Source organism: Thermobia domestica, chromosome 16 (assembly GCF_964235325.1).
Source record: "Thermobia domestica chromosome 16, izTheDome1.hap1.1, whole genome shotgun sequence".
Lineage (NCBI taxonomy): Eukaryota > Metazoa > Arthropoda > Insecta > Zygentoma > Lepismatidae > Thermobia > Thermobia domestica.
In genome coordinates this window covers 136,645,394-136,659,503 of record NC_137469.1, presented here as the reverse complement: position 1 = coordinate 136,659,503, position 14,110 = coordinate 136,645,394, and the positions used below count along the sequence as shown (strand labels likewise).

Here is a 14,110-nt window from a genome sequence, read left to right as displayed (position 1 = left end):
TTGCGTTTCTAACGTAGTTGTGAATCCAGAATTCCTGAGGAAGAAAATTAAATAAATAAATAAGTACATTACTCAGTCATGCTTCATTTTGAGGACGCTTTCATTTCATAAGTCAGGTTTACTAAGTAGCTATGATAGTCACTACAACTAAATTTCCTAAATTTGAAACAGGTGAGGAAAACACACTGAATGATTATATATGTTGTATATATATATATATATATATATATATATATATATATATATAATATATATATATATATATAAATCGGGTCAAAATGTGCTATTCATAATAGATCAAGACAATATGGGACTATTTATTGTAATGCAATTTTGCATTCTCAGAACAGGACAATTCTGATTAATCGGGACGTACAGTCACCCTAAGGATGTCTAGACCTTTTTCTAATTACATACTAAATTAGTAACCACTGGGGAACGGTTGATGTGCACTAGAATGTGTAAATACATTTAGCTGCAATCAGAATGTTTGAATGTGGACTTGAAATTGTGGATCCTAAGTGAAATACGTACCATGAATTTACTAAAAATTCAAACAACACGAAACCTAACCGGTTATTGTTTGTCTGGATGTCCCAACAAAAGCTCACACTTTCTAGTGTTGACAATTACTGAAGAATAATAGTGTTCTCGTTTCGTTGGCTGTTTAATTTTTTTAATGCAGTATCGTTGCTAGGAATACAGAACACATTACAGGAGTGTAAATGAAGCAGGGTTGATATGTTTAAAACATGTTTTAAACGAGGGCTGTTGTTTTAAACGTGTGTTTTTTCTTTCTTTTTTCTTTCGATGGTGGTTGGACATGTTTAAAACAACTAAAATATGAGATTGAAGAAGCTAATTTAATTTTCTAACAAACAACCCATTCTCCGCAGGATTTGTGCATGCAGTAAATTACGAGCAGAGTTATATTATTATTATAACAGCAATTACTGAACAAAATTCTGTACATCAATGTGCGTAGAACTAAACCAACAGAAATTCAAGTGAAGTATTTAAACATTTCTTGATTTCCAAGAATACTTGACGTTAAACACACTATACACTATCCTAAGATCCAAATTCACAAATTCAAAACTTGAATATTTTTTGGTCACTATTATTTCCATAATAATGAACAGTTCTCACATCATAAGCTAGAAGAAATACTCGGACAAATACAACTCATAGAAAAGAGCAGTGACTAGCCTACAAGGAAGATATGACATTATTTAACTAAACAGTTTTCAAGATACATCTCTATCTGGAACATGGATAGCTAACAATGATTAGTGTCTACGGCATAACAACACAATTAACCTTCAGACGCCCGCCAGGGATTTTAACAAAATGGTAGACTCTCACGTTCGGAACTCTGGTGACCCTCCTAATTATCACAGAGTCATGATTTATAGACAGTTGGAAAGCTTATAGACCACATATTCCAACGAGGTAACATTCGTGAAATTCCCGCCGTATTTGTAGAAACGAACAGACATAAAAATCATTAAAAAATATGAAAATATTCACTTTGCTGGGCCCTGGCAACTCTTGCAGTCACCTGCGCAGACAAAATTATGCTTATGTGTAGGCCACATACTTGTGACAATAATATAAGAAATGGCTGCCATTGCGTAATGAATTCGTTTTATGTAGGAAGTATTTTAAAAAATGCGCAGAAAAACATTCATTGAATTAGACATTCTCTCCCCTCCTCCACGACAGTACCACGTCCATATGCAAATCATTTTTGCTGCACAGATCATGTATACGAACAAGAATTATGCTTCTAGACCACTTCAGTAAAATATATCTTGCCTTATATGGAACCGTTCTGAAACTAAATGTAAATTACCCAAATTTGACCCCCTCTTCCTTTATAAACACAAGTACATATACAGGTTACTATCATGTATGGGACTACTTCATTGCTTCACATACTATTTTTTGTGGATGTACCACAAAGGGGGAGGAATGGCCTCCAAAATCTGATGAAAAATTTAAAAAACAAATTTCATCCTCCCTCTCTCGGCCGTACATAAATACCCCCTACATACATAAAATGTAGGGATGGGCACGAGTGAGTTCGAGCGAGTTGTCATTGAAACTCGACTCTACTCGAAAGCGACATCATTGAGCTCGACTCGAGAACTCGGCTCGAAAAATTTCCTCCAACTCGACTCGAGTCGAGCCAAATGCCGTGTGTAGTTTCAAGTACTTTCTTCAAGTATCCTACATAGACAATATAATTATTATCAATGATACTTACTATTATTACAAGCTGCTATTATTATTATTATTATTATTATTATTATTATTATTATTATTATTATTATTATTATTATTATTATTATTATTATTATTATTATTATTATTATTATTATTACAACACCAGCGTGTATAAACATGAATGATAGGCGGTTTGTATCTGAATACTAAAAACTAGTTGACTGCTGACCTCGGAAAAGGTGAAGTCAAGGAGGCAAGGACATCGTTCACGAGGTTCTGGGTTTCAGTTCCGGAGGAGCAAGTATCCAGGCTCGAACCAAAGATCGTTAAAAGTTAGACTGCGTCGGCCAAACATGTTCAAACCTGCTCGGCTCGGGTTCTCAACGGCTCTAGTGGCTTAGCTCACAGCTCATTCACTATCGAACCGAGCCAACAGCCCACCCAACCGAGCCGGCTCGAGCCGATGGCTCACCTGAGCCGAGTCGGTACCTCATCTCAACCGAGCCGGCTCGAGCTGCTCCTCAGTTGAACCGAACTGAGCCAGTTAACATCACTACCTGGGTTTGGCTTCTGCTTCGGCTCAAAAGTTAGATCGTGCGGGTCTCAGCCTTGGTGGTAAGGACTACAGTATGTACCGGTGTTTACATTTGAGGCTGTCTCGTTATAAAAACCCATAGTCGTCGTCTTAATCGAGACGACATGAGATGCAAGCAGTGTCCCATCTTCTGAGCAACATTAAAAATGTTCCATATTACTGCTTACATTTCTTATGACTTTCGCTTTCCAGTCTAATCAGGCCATGATTTCAAAACGAGTTAAAATGAGCTAAACGAGCGAGCCGTTTTATCAAACTCGACCTCAAAACAGTAACAGTAAGTATTTTGATCAGTCCAAATTCACTAGTGATATAGAACGCATAGATTGGAAACCAATTGAAAACCTACCTGACGTAGATAAGAAAGTCGAATTCTTAGAAAACACCATAGTTAGCATTTTTGATAAACATGCCCCTCTATGCTCTTCGAGGATTACAAGAAACAACAGTCCGTGGTTAACTGACAACGTCCAGCTTCTAATAAAATTAAAAAATCGTGCATATCTCAAATTCAAAAGGACAAGAACTGCTGTTCTTTGGGATGAATACAAACAACTACGGAACTTTACTACAGCCGTGATACGACAAGAGAAAAGAGCATATTTCACACAGTTTTTCAATAGTTATAATCTGAGCTCCAAGCACGTATGGAATAAATTAAGAACCCTTGGTATTAGTAATCGAAAAAATTCCCAAGCATTACCAGATGATCTTGCAGACTGCAATGAGATTAACGCGCACTTTGGTGAAATTTGTAATGATAGAAATATCGACGAGAATGCAGTTCAAAACCGCCTAACTGTATATAACAATACTAAATTCTGTTCAAGTATGAATTCATTCGAACTCCGTAATATAAGCAACTTTGATGTTCAGAACGCTATTAAACATTTAAATTCAAACGCAGCTGGACACGAAGGCATTACAGGAAAGATGCTTAGACTTGTTTTACCACACATTATATCACCATTAACACATATAATAAATTATTCTATAACCACATGCTCCTTTCCACTATCCTGGAAAGAAGCTTTTGTAATGCCTATAGCGAAAAAGAAAAATGTATCATCTCTAAACGACCTTAGGCCTATTAGCCTATTACCAATATTGTCCAAAGTTATGGAGAAACTTGTGCGTAACCAGCTCAATGATTACGTCATTAATAATAATATCTTACCCCTACACCAATCAGGCTTTCGCAATTCACATAGCACTGCCACAGCCCTACTTCATATCACTGACGACATTTTTCGAGCATTAGATAACAACCAGATATCATTTTTGGTATTATTAGATCTTACTAAAGCATTTGATTCAGTTCATCACGACTTACTCCTAGCTAAAATGAAATACTATAACTTTTCCACCAACACGATCAAGTGGTTCAGATCATATCTTTCAGATAGGCAACAAAGAGTGGTACTAAGAGATCCTAAACTTGCAGTATCAAACCGAATCAGTCTTCAAAGAGGAGTGCCACAGGGATCAATACTAGGACCTCTGCTATTTTGTCTATATACAGCAGACGTACCAAAACTACACTCTAGAATACATTTGTACGCGGATGATACACAACTCTGCTTATCCACGTCTCCAGAGCACGCCTTACAAAGTGCAGCCCTCATCAATGAGGACTTAGAAATATTTAGTGATTGGTGCTTATCCAATTCCTTGAAAATAAACGCAAGTAAATGCATATTTACAGTCATGGGAACAAGAGAAAATCTTAGGAAATTGGAAACTGGACAAATTAATATTTCCATTCGAGACACGCCGTTAGATTACTCACCTTCAGTAAAAAATCTCGGATTAATACTAGATGGTGAGTTAAACTGGAAGCGACATATATCTACTGTATCTAATAAATCAATATCAATTCTGCGATTATTATACAAATATAATGATTTTCTAAATCAGAACACAAAACTGTATTTAGTGAACACGCTTATTTTTCCATTGTTCGACTATTGTGATTCTGTATATGGACCAGCCATTACTAAATCCTTGTCAATATCAATCCAAAAAGTTCAAAATGCCTGCATGAGATTTATCTATAACACGCGAAAATGTGAACATATACTGCCCTTACTAAATCAAAACAACATTCTAACAATGTCAAGGAGGCGTTTGTTGCATCTGTACTGCCAGATACATAAAGTCATACACAATAATGGCCCCCTATATCTTAAAAGTAAGCTGACGTTTCGAAATGAAATCCATCCATACGAAACAAAACGTTCCCGTACATTTGACATCCCGCGGCATACATTAACAAAAGCAGCGAAATCCTTCTCTATTTCAGCCGTGAGAGCCTGGAATTCATTACCTTCCGACATAATCGAGTGCAAAGGATTCTTGACCTTCAAACGTAGGGTAAAGGATCATCTTTTACATCAACAGAAACTTAGCTTGAACACCTACGCCTTAGCCTGCAGCAAATAAACCAATTTTGTATGCATATTGTAGTATAGAGGACAGTATTAGGCCTATTGTACCTGAACAACTATTATATTCTTACTTCATATTGGTTTTCTTCAATATATATATATATATATATATATATATATATATATATATATATATATAATATTAGTTTGTAGTTAACTAAACGTTATATGTTTATTGTCGTTATATATGTACGTGTATAATATTTTTATATATATTCTCATGTGACATTCCAGATTGTAATTTTGTTGAGGTTAGGTGGTAGAGCAGCCTACGGCTGAACCTCGCCTCATGAATAAAGGCATTTTCAATTCAATTCAATTCAATTCAATTCAACTTGGCTCGAAACTCGACTAGAGAAAATTACCTTTGACTCGACTCGAATTTGCTTCGAGTCGAGTCGAGTTTTAGCTCGACCCGTGCTCATCTCTATTAAAATGCATACTAGCGGAATGCTTCATTCCTCAGGAATACTTTGGTACCAATTCATCTTTCTAGCTTAATTAGGGGCTGAGATATTGATGTTTGTTGTCAAAATAAATGTAATTTACGTCAAAATAAATGTAATTTACGTCGACTAAAACTCCAAAAATTGGCTAACTTTGCCCCCCTCCCTGCTCCCCCATATAAACAAGAAGTACAAATACACAATATTACCATGTAGTGGCCTACTTCATTGCTTCACGTACCAATTTTTATGAATCTATCCCCCAAGAGGGGGAATAGCTCCCAAAAAACCGTTTAAAAAGAAACAAAAGAACACGATATTTACCCTCCTCCCACCGCCACGTGTTACCCCCACATAGATAAAATGCACACCAGCGGAAAGCTGCATCCTTCAGGAATAAATTGATTCCAAAACCATCTTCCAGCCTTAATTAGGGACTGAGCCATTGAGGTTTAAAGCCCTGATACAGCAGTTGCGTCAATTGGCGTTTAAAGATTAAGAATGCAGACGACCAGTAGAACGTAACACAAAGAAATTCAGTGAACAGAAATCGGGAAAATCTCGATTTCTTTCTCCGGAATTGAACATTTGGACGGATCGAGATTAGGGAAGTTCTCGAAATTTTATCTAACGGTTGAATATAGATGGCAAGCAATACCTGTGAGCATGTAAAAATGGAATATATATTTAGATTATTGTTTTAAACAAAATAAACATTTTAAATGTTTTTTTTTTGTTTAAAACAAAGCACTTTGTTTAAAACGTTAAAAACGTTTTAAACATTAAAAAACGTTCTTTTTCTTCCTTTTTTTTAAATAAAAAAAGTGTTTTTCTTTTCAACCCTGAAATGAAGGTAGGGTTTCCTTTAAAAAAATATTTGAATTAAACCCAGTTAAACTTGAAATTAAACCTAGTTTGAATTAAACTTGAAATTAAGTTGACTATTTAGAGGATGGATGAATTGTAAGCTGTCAGTACTTGCTATATTTTTTCGAATAATGACATTCACAAGTAAATCAATGTGAAATAAAGTCAGGAATATGGGTTCTCTTATCGCAGCTCATGGTATTCCAATTACTCCACAGTTGCCAATGCTTTGGTCCATAACAATGAGCTTTTTCACTATATCTTTCTTCACTGTCCTTATTATCTTCATTGAATTGTTTTTTTGAGGGCGCTCTCATTATTCAACTTATTGAATTGTTAGGAAATTTAGCTGCCATATAGAATAATGACATTTGAGTTCGGTTTACTTCGGTTCAATCTTCCAAGAATTTTAATATTCGAATATATCTTGTCACTTCAATTCGAATATTTCGTTTGAGTTTCAGAATTTCACAGTTTCTTGATACGAGAAATTTCAGATAAACAGCAGATGAGCCACCTCGAAACCATACACATGTCTCACAGCTGTATTCATTTCTGACTGTTTCTAGACGATTGTTCCGGAATACAAAGCACTGACTTTCATTCATGCGAAAAATAATCCAATAATATAATGTTTTAACTCTGCTGTCGAGATTCCATTCGTAAATGAAAGCAAGAAATTGTAATTTTAGAGATAGTACAGTACTGTCCACTTCCCAGTGGAGAATTCACTCCAGTTCCGGGATAAAATGGCCATTAAGAGAAGTAGTCGCTGGGGGAAGTTTCACTGTATATGGTGTAGTGCAAGATTTTCAAGAAACCGCTGTAGAATTTTTTTTAACGTTATAAAAACATAGAACTGTAGCATAATACCCTTTTTGTATCAATTATTCAATCAAAATAGTAGATTGCACTAATGAGTAACTAATTTTTAAAAATAGGATATTCTTGTTTACTACTATGGATACATCTAATGTTGCAAACAATTGTTACAAGTAGCTTATTATGATTGTTTAATGAGATATATGTATAATATGACAATAGATCACGCTAAAATTCAACTTATTATTATAAATTGCTTATAATTATTTGTAAGAGAAAGTTATTCCACTAGCTTCTATGCGCGAGAAGGAATTGAATCTTTCACGCAAAAGACAATGCTTCTGCACTTTTAACTTAATTTTACATTAGCAGTGATTTGATTTTGATTCTCAGCACGAAGCGCAAGTCATACGAAACGCTGATGCATGACATAAAGTTATTTACATTTCTTTTCTATGTAACAGGACGATTTCCTTGACTGCTATGGAGATCCAGACATCGTTGGACGACCTTGCACAGACATACAAGATGGAAAATGCACGTGGATGATCGTTGTAGCTTTACAGAGGGCATCTCCTGAACAGAAGAAAATGTTGCAGGTGCGTGTTACTTGATTGAGTTTCGTTGTGATGAAGTGAATTTCCTTATAGATCTCTCACCGAGAACGTTTCCAGTTTGCGCATTTTTATATTACAACGGCTTGACCGAAAAAAAAAAAAAAAATGCTGTAGGGTGAATTTACAGATAGTTGCCTCTTAGCGATGTTGACACAAAAACGCTATAGGACATTCCTAGCATAAATACAAGAACTAATTCAGTTGCTGGTTCACAGCCATAGACTAGCCAGTTCTAATTATAATTGTAAGAGGGATTTAGGCCATGTAGAGTTGACAGGAGTTTTACGGAAATCACTCAATTTTCTTAACGAAAGAAGTTGAAACCTATTTTAAACGCGATCGTTAGTGAGACTGGATGGTATATACTGCCTACTTCCCCTAGGCGGAGCTAGGAATTGTCTGCTGGGGAGGCAGTAGGGGGCAGACCTTTTGGTCGGTCTCGAAGGTGGCGTTTTTATTTTTTGTCAAAAAAGTTTTGGGGACAAAGCCCCCTATTCCCCTTCATAACTCCGCCCATGCTACTTTCCCTCCCTATCTGGCCAAACAGTGAAAGCACTACATTGTACTTTTGTTTATTTGTTTGTTAGGTGTATGATTGATTTAACTATTGTCTGGTAAGTAAATTACAATGAAGATTAATCCCGAAGCGAGAATGGAAAATTAATTACTTGCTAGGAGAAAACATATACACTAAAGAAAGGTGTTCTTGTAAAAGCGTTTACAAAGCCCTTCATCATATAAGGAGGGAAATAAATGAAAAGGGAAGAAAAATATTATAGTAGTAGGAAAGCAGCCATAAGTATCCATATTACGCCTCCCAGCTGGACAATTCAGAGCTGCTTTTTTGCTATTCAATTTAGTTATTTCCACTTATTTCCCTTATCTGATGAAATATTTAGCGAAAGTGGGTACCATGTTTCTTTTAGTATATTCGATTGTTTCTCTGTGTATACAGGGTCCATCCAAAATGTATACACATTTTAACGAAAGAAAGCTTTATATTATGTGTTTCGGGAAACTTAATTATACATCACAAGATTAGCACATATAATAGTAAAGCACAATACAAGTTTCCTGCACCTGGACGTCTATATGTAATGACGTTACTAACTTTTCTGAAGTCCCAGTACTAAGATTTTTGCTTGTGCACATAGCAAATGGTACCTTGTATCTCAAACTTTTCATAAGTCCGTATAATTGTTAAACATGTAGGAGGTTTCGTTTGAAATTTATGTTGAGTTTCATCAAAATATATTCAAACTTGAAGCAATTTTTAAAAATGAAATTTCAATACTGAAATGTCAACTATGCGCCGGCTATTTTACCACTATTGTACGTCACGTGTTATAGTCATCCGAGTACCGCCATCTGTTGAAGAAAACCTTATACTACATATTGTAATAGTAATTTAGTATAACTTCGAAAACAGTGCGGTTATGCTATGAGTTATCTATGATTTACATAGAACAGGATGTATGCGAGAGGTGTCTTAGCGATAACCAAACGTTCTTAATAATCTAGACATAGATAATTTTGTACACCAATAAATTCGTGATTAATATTTTCGGTTGAAATAAAAGAATAGGATTTGTGGGGAATGTTTTAATGTGTGTAATTCTTAAGATCAGTAGTGTCTATTTGAAACTTCCCACACACTGACTCGTGACTAGGCATTGACAAATATGAAACAGGTACATACATTCTGCTTGTTAATGTAGTCTAGATGAACAATATGATACACACTGGTAACGAGGTGTTCCTCCTGATAAGATTGCAATGCTACTACTGCCCTGACTTTAGAAAAGCCCAGTAGTTTTGTTACTCGACTCAAGGAGAGGTTATGAAACTTTCTGTACTTGTGGTGAAATACATAAAGACGTGAACCTCTGAAATCACTTCTGTCATCATATTTGTCAATGCATGATATTACACGTTGAATTGTGAAAGCTAGCTGGCTTCAGTGCTTAACAACGATTTGAAAGACGGAATTACATAGCTGTTTTACAGGTAAAAATTCATTAATTAATCGCCGCGGTGGCTCAGTGGTAGAGCGTTCACCTCTGGTGCTAGGGGTCTCGGGTTCAAACCCTGCTCCCGCTAAGTGAACTTTGTGGTGGACAAACACCGTGTGTGTGGGTTTTCTCGGGGTTCTCCCGTTTCCTCCCACTTTCTTCATTCCACCATTTCATCATCACCGTCTCCTTTAGCCTAACCGGCATAACCGTGGGACGTAAAACTCAAAAATTTCATTTCATTAATTAATCACAGTTTAGTTTCGAAATATCCATTATTTCCTTTCATTGTTCGTTGAATGTCCTTTGAAGAATATTGAACTGAAAGTACAATCACGGACAAAGTTTAACGATGCTATCTAGCGATGAGCGTCCGTGACAAAAATTCAGAATATATTAAATTGGGTGTCCATTCCTGACGGACTCTGTAGCCTGTATACAGTACTACAAAATAAGTCATAAACGTATGAAACCAAAAAAGTATGATTTAAATGTCAACAAACCTGTAACCAATACGTATATTGAATAATCCCCAAAATAGTTTAGATCTGGAACTTTTGTTACCATTATCATCGGGAGCGATCACTTAAGGAAAGTGAGAATAACAAGTTATATATGGAACAAAATGAAACAGGAAAGAACAAACCATGTATAGGTTCAGTAACAGAGCAAAACTTTCTTTTCTTTTTTTAACAACGTGATGTGTTGTTGATTTGTTTAACAATATAGGCATCGTCCTACCACTTCTAGAAAAAACTGGTCAACGACAGGGTGAATAGCGGTATTTAATGTAGCATCATTGACGAGCGAAAAATACCTCCTTATAAAAGTAGGATGTGTTTTTATATTAATTTACGTTTGGGAATAAAATTTAATCAAATTCAATAGATTTAATCCATCTAATAGTAAACTTAACTTTAGGGTTGCCAAATTTTACGTTGTTCCTGTGTTTTAAATTTTTCTCGTTTTTCTCCCCCATTTTTCTTTTCTTATTTTTAAGAATAGTTTCGTTTTACCATCTTAACGTTCGTCTATCAACACCGTCTCGATCATGTCACAGTTCCGATCGATGGTGATACATTGACGTCATGAAGGGAAGCTATTTATGAGCTAATTTAAAGCAGAACTCTAAGCTGTTCTGAATTTTGATAGTTCTGCAAGGATTTTTTGAACTCATGAAAAAGAATGTACTACTGTTAAAAAATGCAGTCTTCATTAAAATAGAATTCAAAGGCAACAAGAACAAGGTTATGTAATATACTGGGTTGGTTGGATTTAAATTTAGCGTCTCTTTCAGCACTGAAGCTATTAGACCTTCAGCTTAACATAAGATCCGAACCACATGTGATCAACTGGGAATTGTAATATAGTAATATACTTTATTGTGCTTTGTATTGCAATTTTATTTTTAATGAAACCTACTCGGTTTCCAGTTAAATTTATTCTACATTACATTGTAAAACCACATGTGTTTGTTATACATAAATTCTGAATATCACGTGTGTTCCTTCTTTCTCTTTTCCTTTTTGTTTCTTTCGTTCTCTTTTTTCTTTTCTTCCTTTCGTTCATTTTTCTTTCTTCCTTTTTTCTCTCTCTCTCTCTCTCAATAAAAATCATAAAATCTTCCTTTTTTTCCCTCTGAAACATTTAGCAACCATGTTCACCATCGGGCTAATCGATCTATACATAGATCTTCCTATCCGTGCTCCTTCCAGTGTGCCCAAATTCGGAGACGTAATTCGTCTTTCTTGACGGATCATTTTCTTTCCAGAATGTGTTGTGCAATTGCTTCCTTCGTTAATTTTTTCTAAATATTTCTCTCGCTTATATCTAATTTTCTCCAAGTTCGGTACTATTCCAAGTTCGGTACTATTCCAAGTTCGGTAGGTTGATATATAAATGGTGTTGCTGCTACAAATGAGTTTTTTCTTCTTTTTAATTTGTAATTTTGCTAATATTTCAGGAATGTTACGGTTCTAAGGATCCAGAGAAGGTGGCGAAGGTGAAAGAGCTGTATGAAGATCTTGGTCTTCCCACTACTTTCAAAATCTTTGAGGAACAGAATTATGCTCTGATCTACAAACACATTCAGCAGATATCTCGTGGTTTGCCTCATAAACTGTTTTTCAAATTCCTCGATAGAATCTATACGCAAGAGGGAGAAGTGCGCTCTTCCAATTATACCGCTGTGTGAAAATGACCAACCAACGAACGAACACTTGTAAATTAAATAATAAACTGCTTATTTCGCGTATTGAGGAAGTGATAAGTTTGTTCCTTCGAGTGATGTGATATGGTACGATGATGATGATAAATGAGTGAGTGCGAAACAACCGAAGTTACGTGATTGGTTGAGTGTATTGATGGTTATGAACTTTGTCAGTCTTTGAAGGTTAGGGGAAACAAAAATGCGTGATCAGTGCTTCCATTGTTGATATTAGCAAAGACACTTTGTATTAGAAGTTTTTCACACTGCTAAGCGCTTTAAATATAGACTCAATAGAAGTTAGGTTTCCTTTTGTAATTTGTTACTAACAGTGAACATATATTTTTTTCTGCAAATGATCAAGCAGTTGAGTAATAAAAGGAAACAAGTAGCAATAAAAAATAAATAAATAAATAAATAATTCAGAATTTGTTGCAATAAAAGCGAAAAATATTTTTATATTTTTTGTAACACCGCGCGTAGACTTCAAATGTAGACTGACACTTGTAATTAAGTAAAGTTAAATAAATACTGAATATGTATATATATATTGAACAGTAATTTTCTTTTAGTTAATTTTGATACTATGTTAACAATTTTTGTAATATTTTGTGCTTTTATTGTCAGTTCTGTGTGCTTTCTATGATACTAGCGTCAATTACGCGCTTCGCTGGATTAAAATAAGAAAAATTACTATTATGTTCCGTTGGTCAGTTACTTTATACTATTACTGAGCGCTGTCTGATATCGATTATTTTCCATCATTGTTATATATCTCTCCCCTCCATCTCCCCCAAGTTCCGGGGCTGAATTTGGATTTAAACGACATCAGAAGTGTTACTGCTCATCTCAGCGACCACGAAAACTATGGATTTGAAATCGGTCATTTTTTATTATATATATATATATATAAAATCAAAAATGACCGATTTCAAGTCCATAGTATATATACACTATATATATATATATATATATATATATATATATATATATATATATATATATATATATATATATACACCCCTCCCCCTAACTTGCTCCGTGAAAGTGAAATGATAGAAACTATTTCAGGCACGAACTTCATCTATGTTGATAATTTGATGAGATCGGTCAGGTGGTTATCAAGTCACAAACATGATCACTTCCAATTTTATACTATAGATTAAGACAGAAGTATGAGTTGGTTCATAACAAGGTTTTATTATTACACAGTATGAAGCCACAGTAGATCCTAAAATTATGCGAATCTAATGGTGGATTCGGAAGTAGATCTCTTATCTCTGAATTTCCAGTGGCAACAGAGAGGTAAGATCAGCAAAAATCTTGTTCGGACGCTGAATCCTTGCATTAATATGCAAGGTTACGTTGTTTTGAATTGAAGAGGTGTATCGGAATGGATTTTGTCCGCACATTCCGAAGATGACCTTCAAAATGGTGTATTTACATCATTTTTTTTTTTTCACAAATCACGAAAATGTAAAAACTGAAAAACGTTCATTTTTTAAATGCTGATATATGGCAATGTTTGTAACATGTTCAATAGCATTCTAGATGGACGAAATGATCGTGTAAGACCATAAATACATATTTCAAAGCATACATACCTAACATTTACCGCTGGGCTCCACTTGAAATTTCCTCATTTTGGATTTTTTTTTTTCATTCTTTCGTATTGACAGTCTCTTTTTAACATCCAACAATAATCGGCCATCATATGGACAGTCCACTTTCCCTGATATCTATTTTACACCACTTTAATGTCCTGATGGAAACGCTCGCTATATTCTTCCGTAAAATCACCAAGATTGTTAGGAAAGTAATTTAAATGAGCATGAAGAAAGTGTATTTTCACGCTCATGTTGCAGGCAG

The 14,110-nt window shown here is 35.1% G+C and overlaps 1 protein-coding gene across 2 annotated transcripts in view; it reads left to right on the top strand.

Moving 5' to 3' along the window:
• LOC145673449 (farnesyl pyrophosphate synthase-like) overlaps positions 1-12,789 on the top strand; it is a 127,105-nt gene extending 114,316 nt beyond the window's left edge. For both annotated transcript variants that reach the window (XM_081743159.1, XM_081743160.1), the window contains exons 7-8: positions 7,871-8,005; positions 11,999-12,789. In XM_081743159.1, the coding sequence (XP_081599285.1) occupies positions 7,871-8,005; positions 11,999-12,229 (366 nt within the window). In that variant the 3' untranslated portion in view covers positions 12,230-12,789. The remainder of the gene's footprint in view (positions 1-7,870; positions 8,006-11,998) is intronic.
• The last annotated feature ends 1,321 nt before the right edge of the window (positions 12,790-14,110 follow it).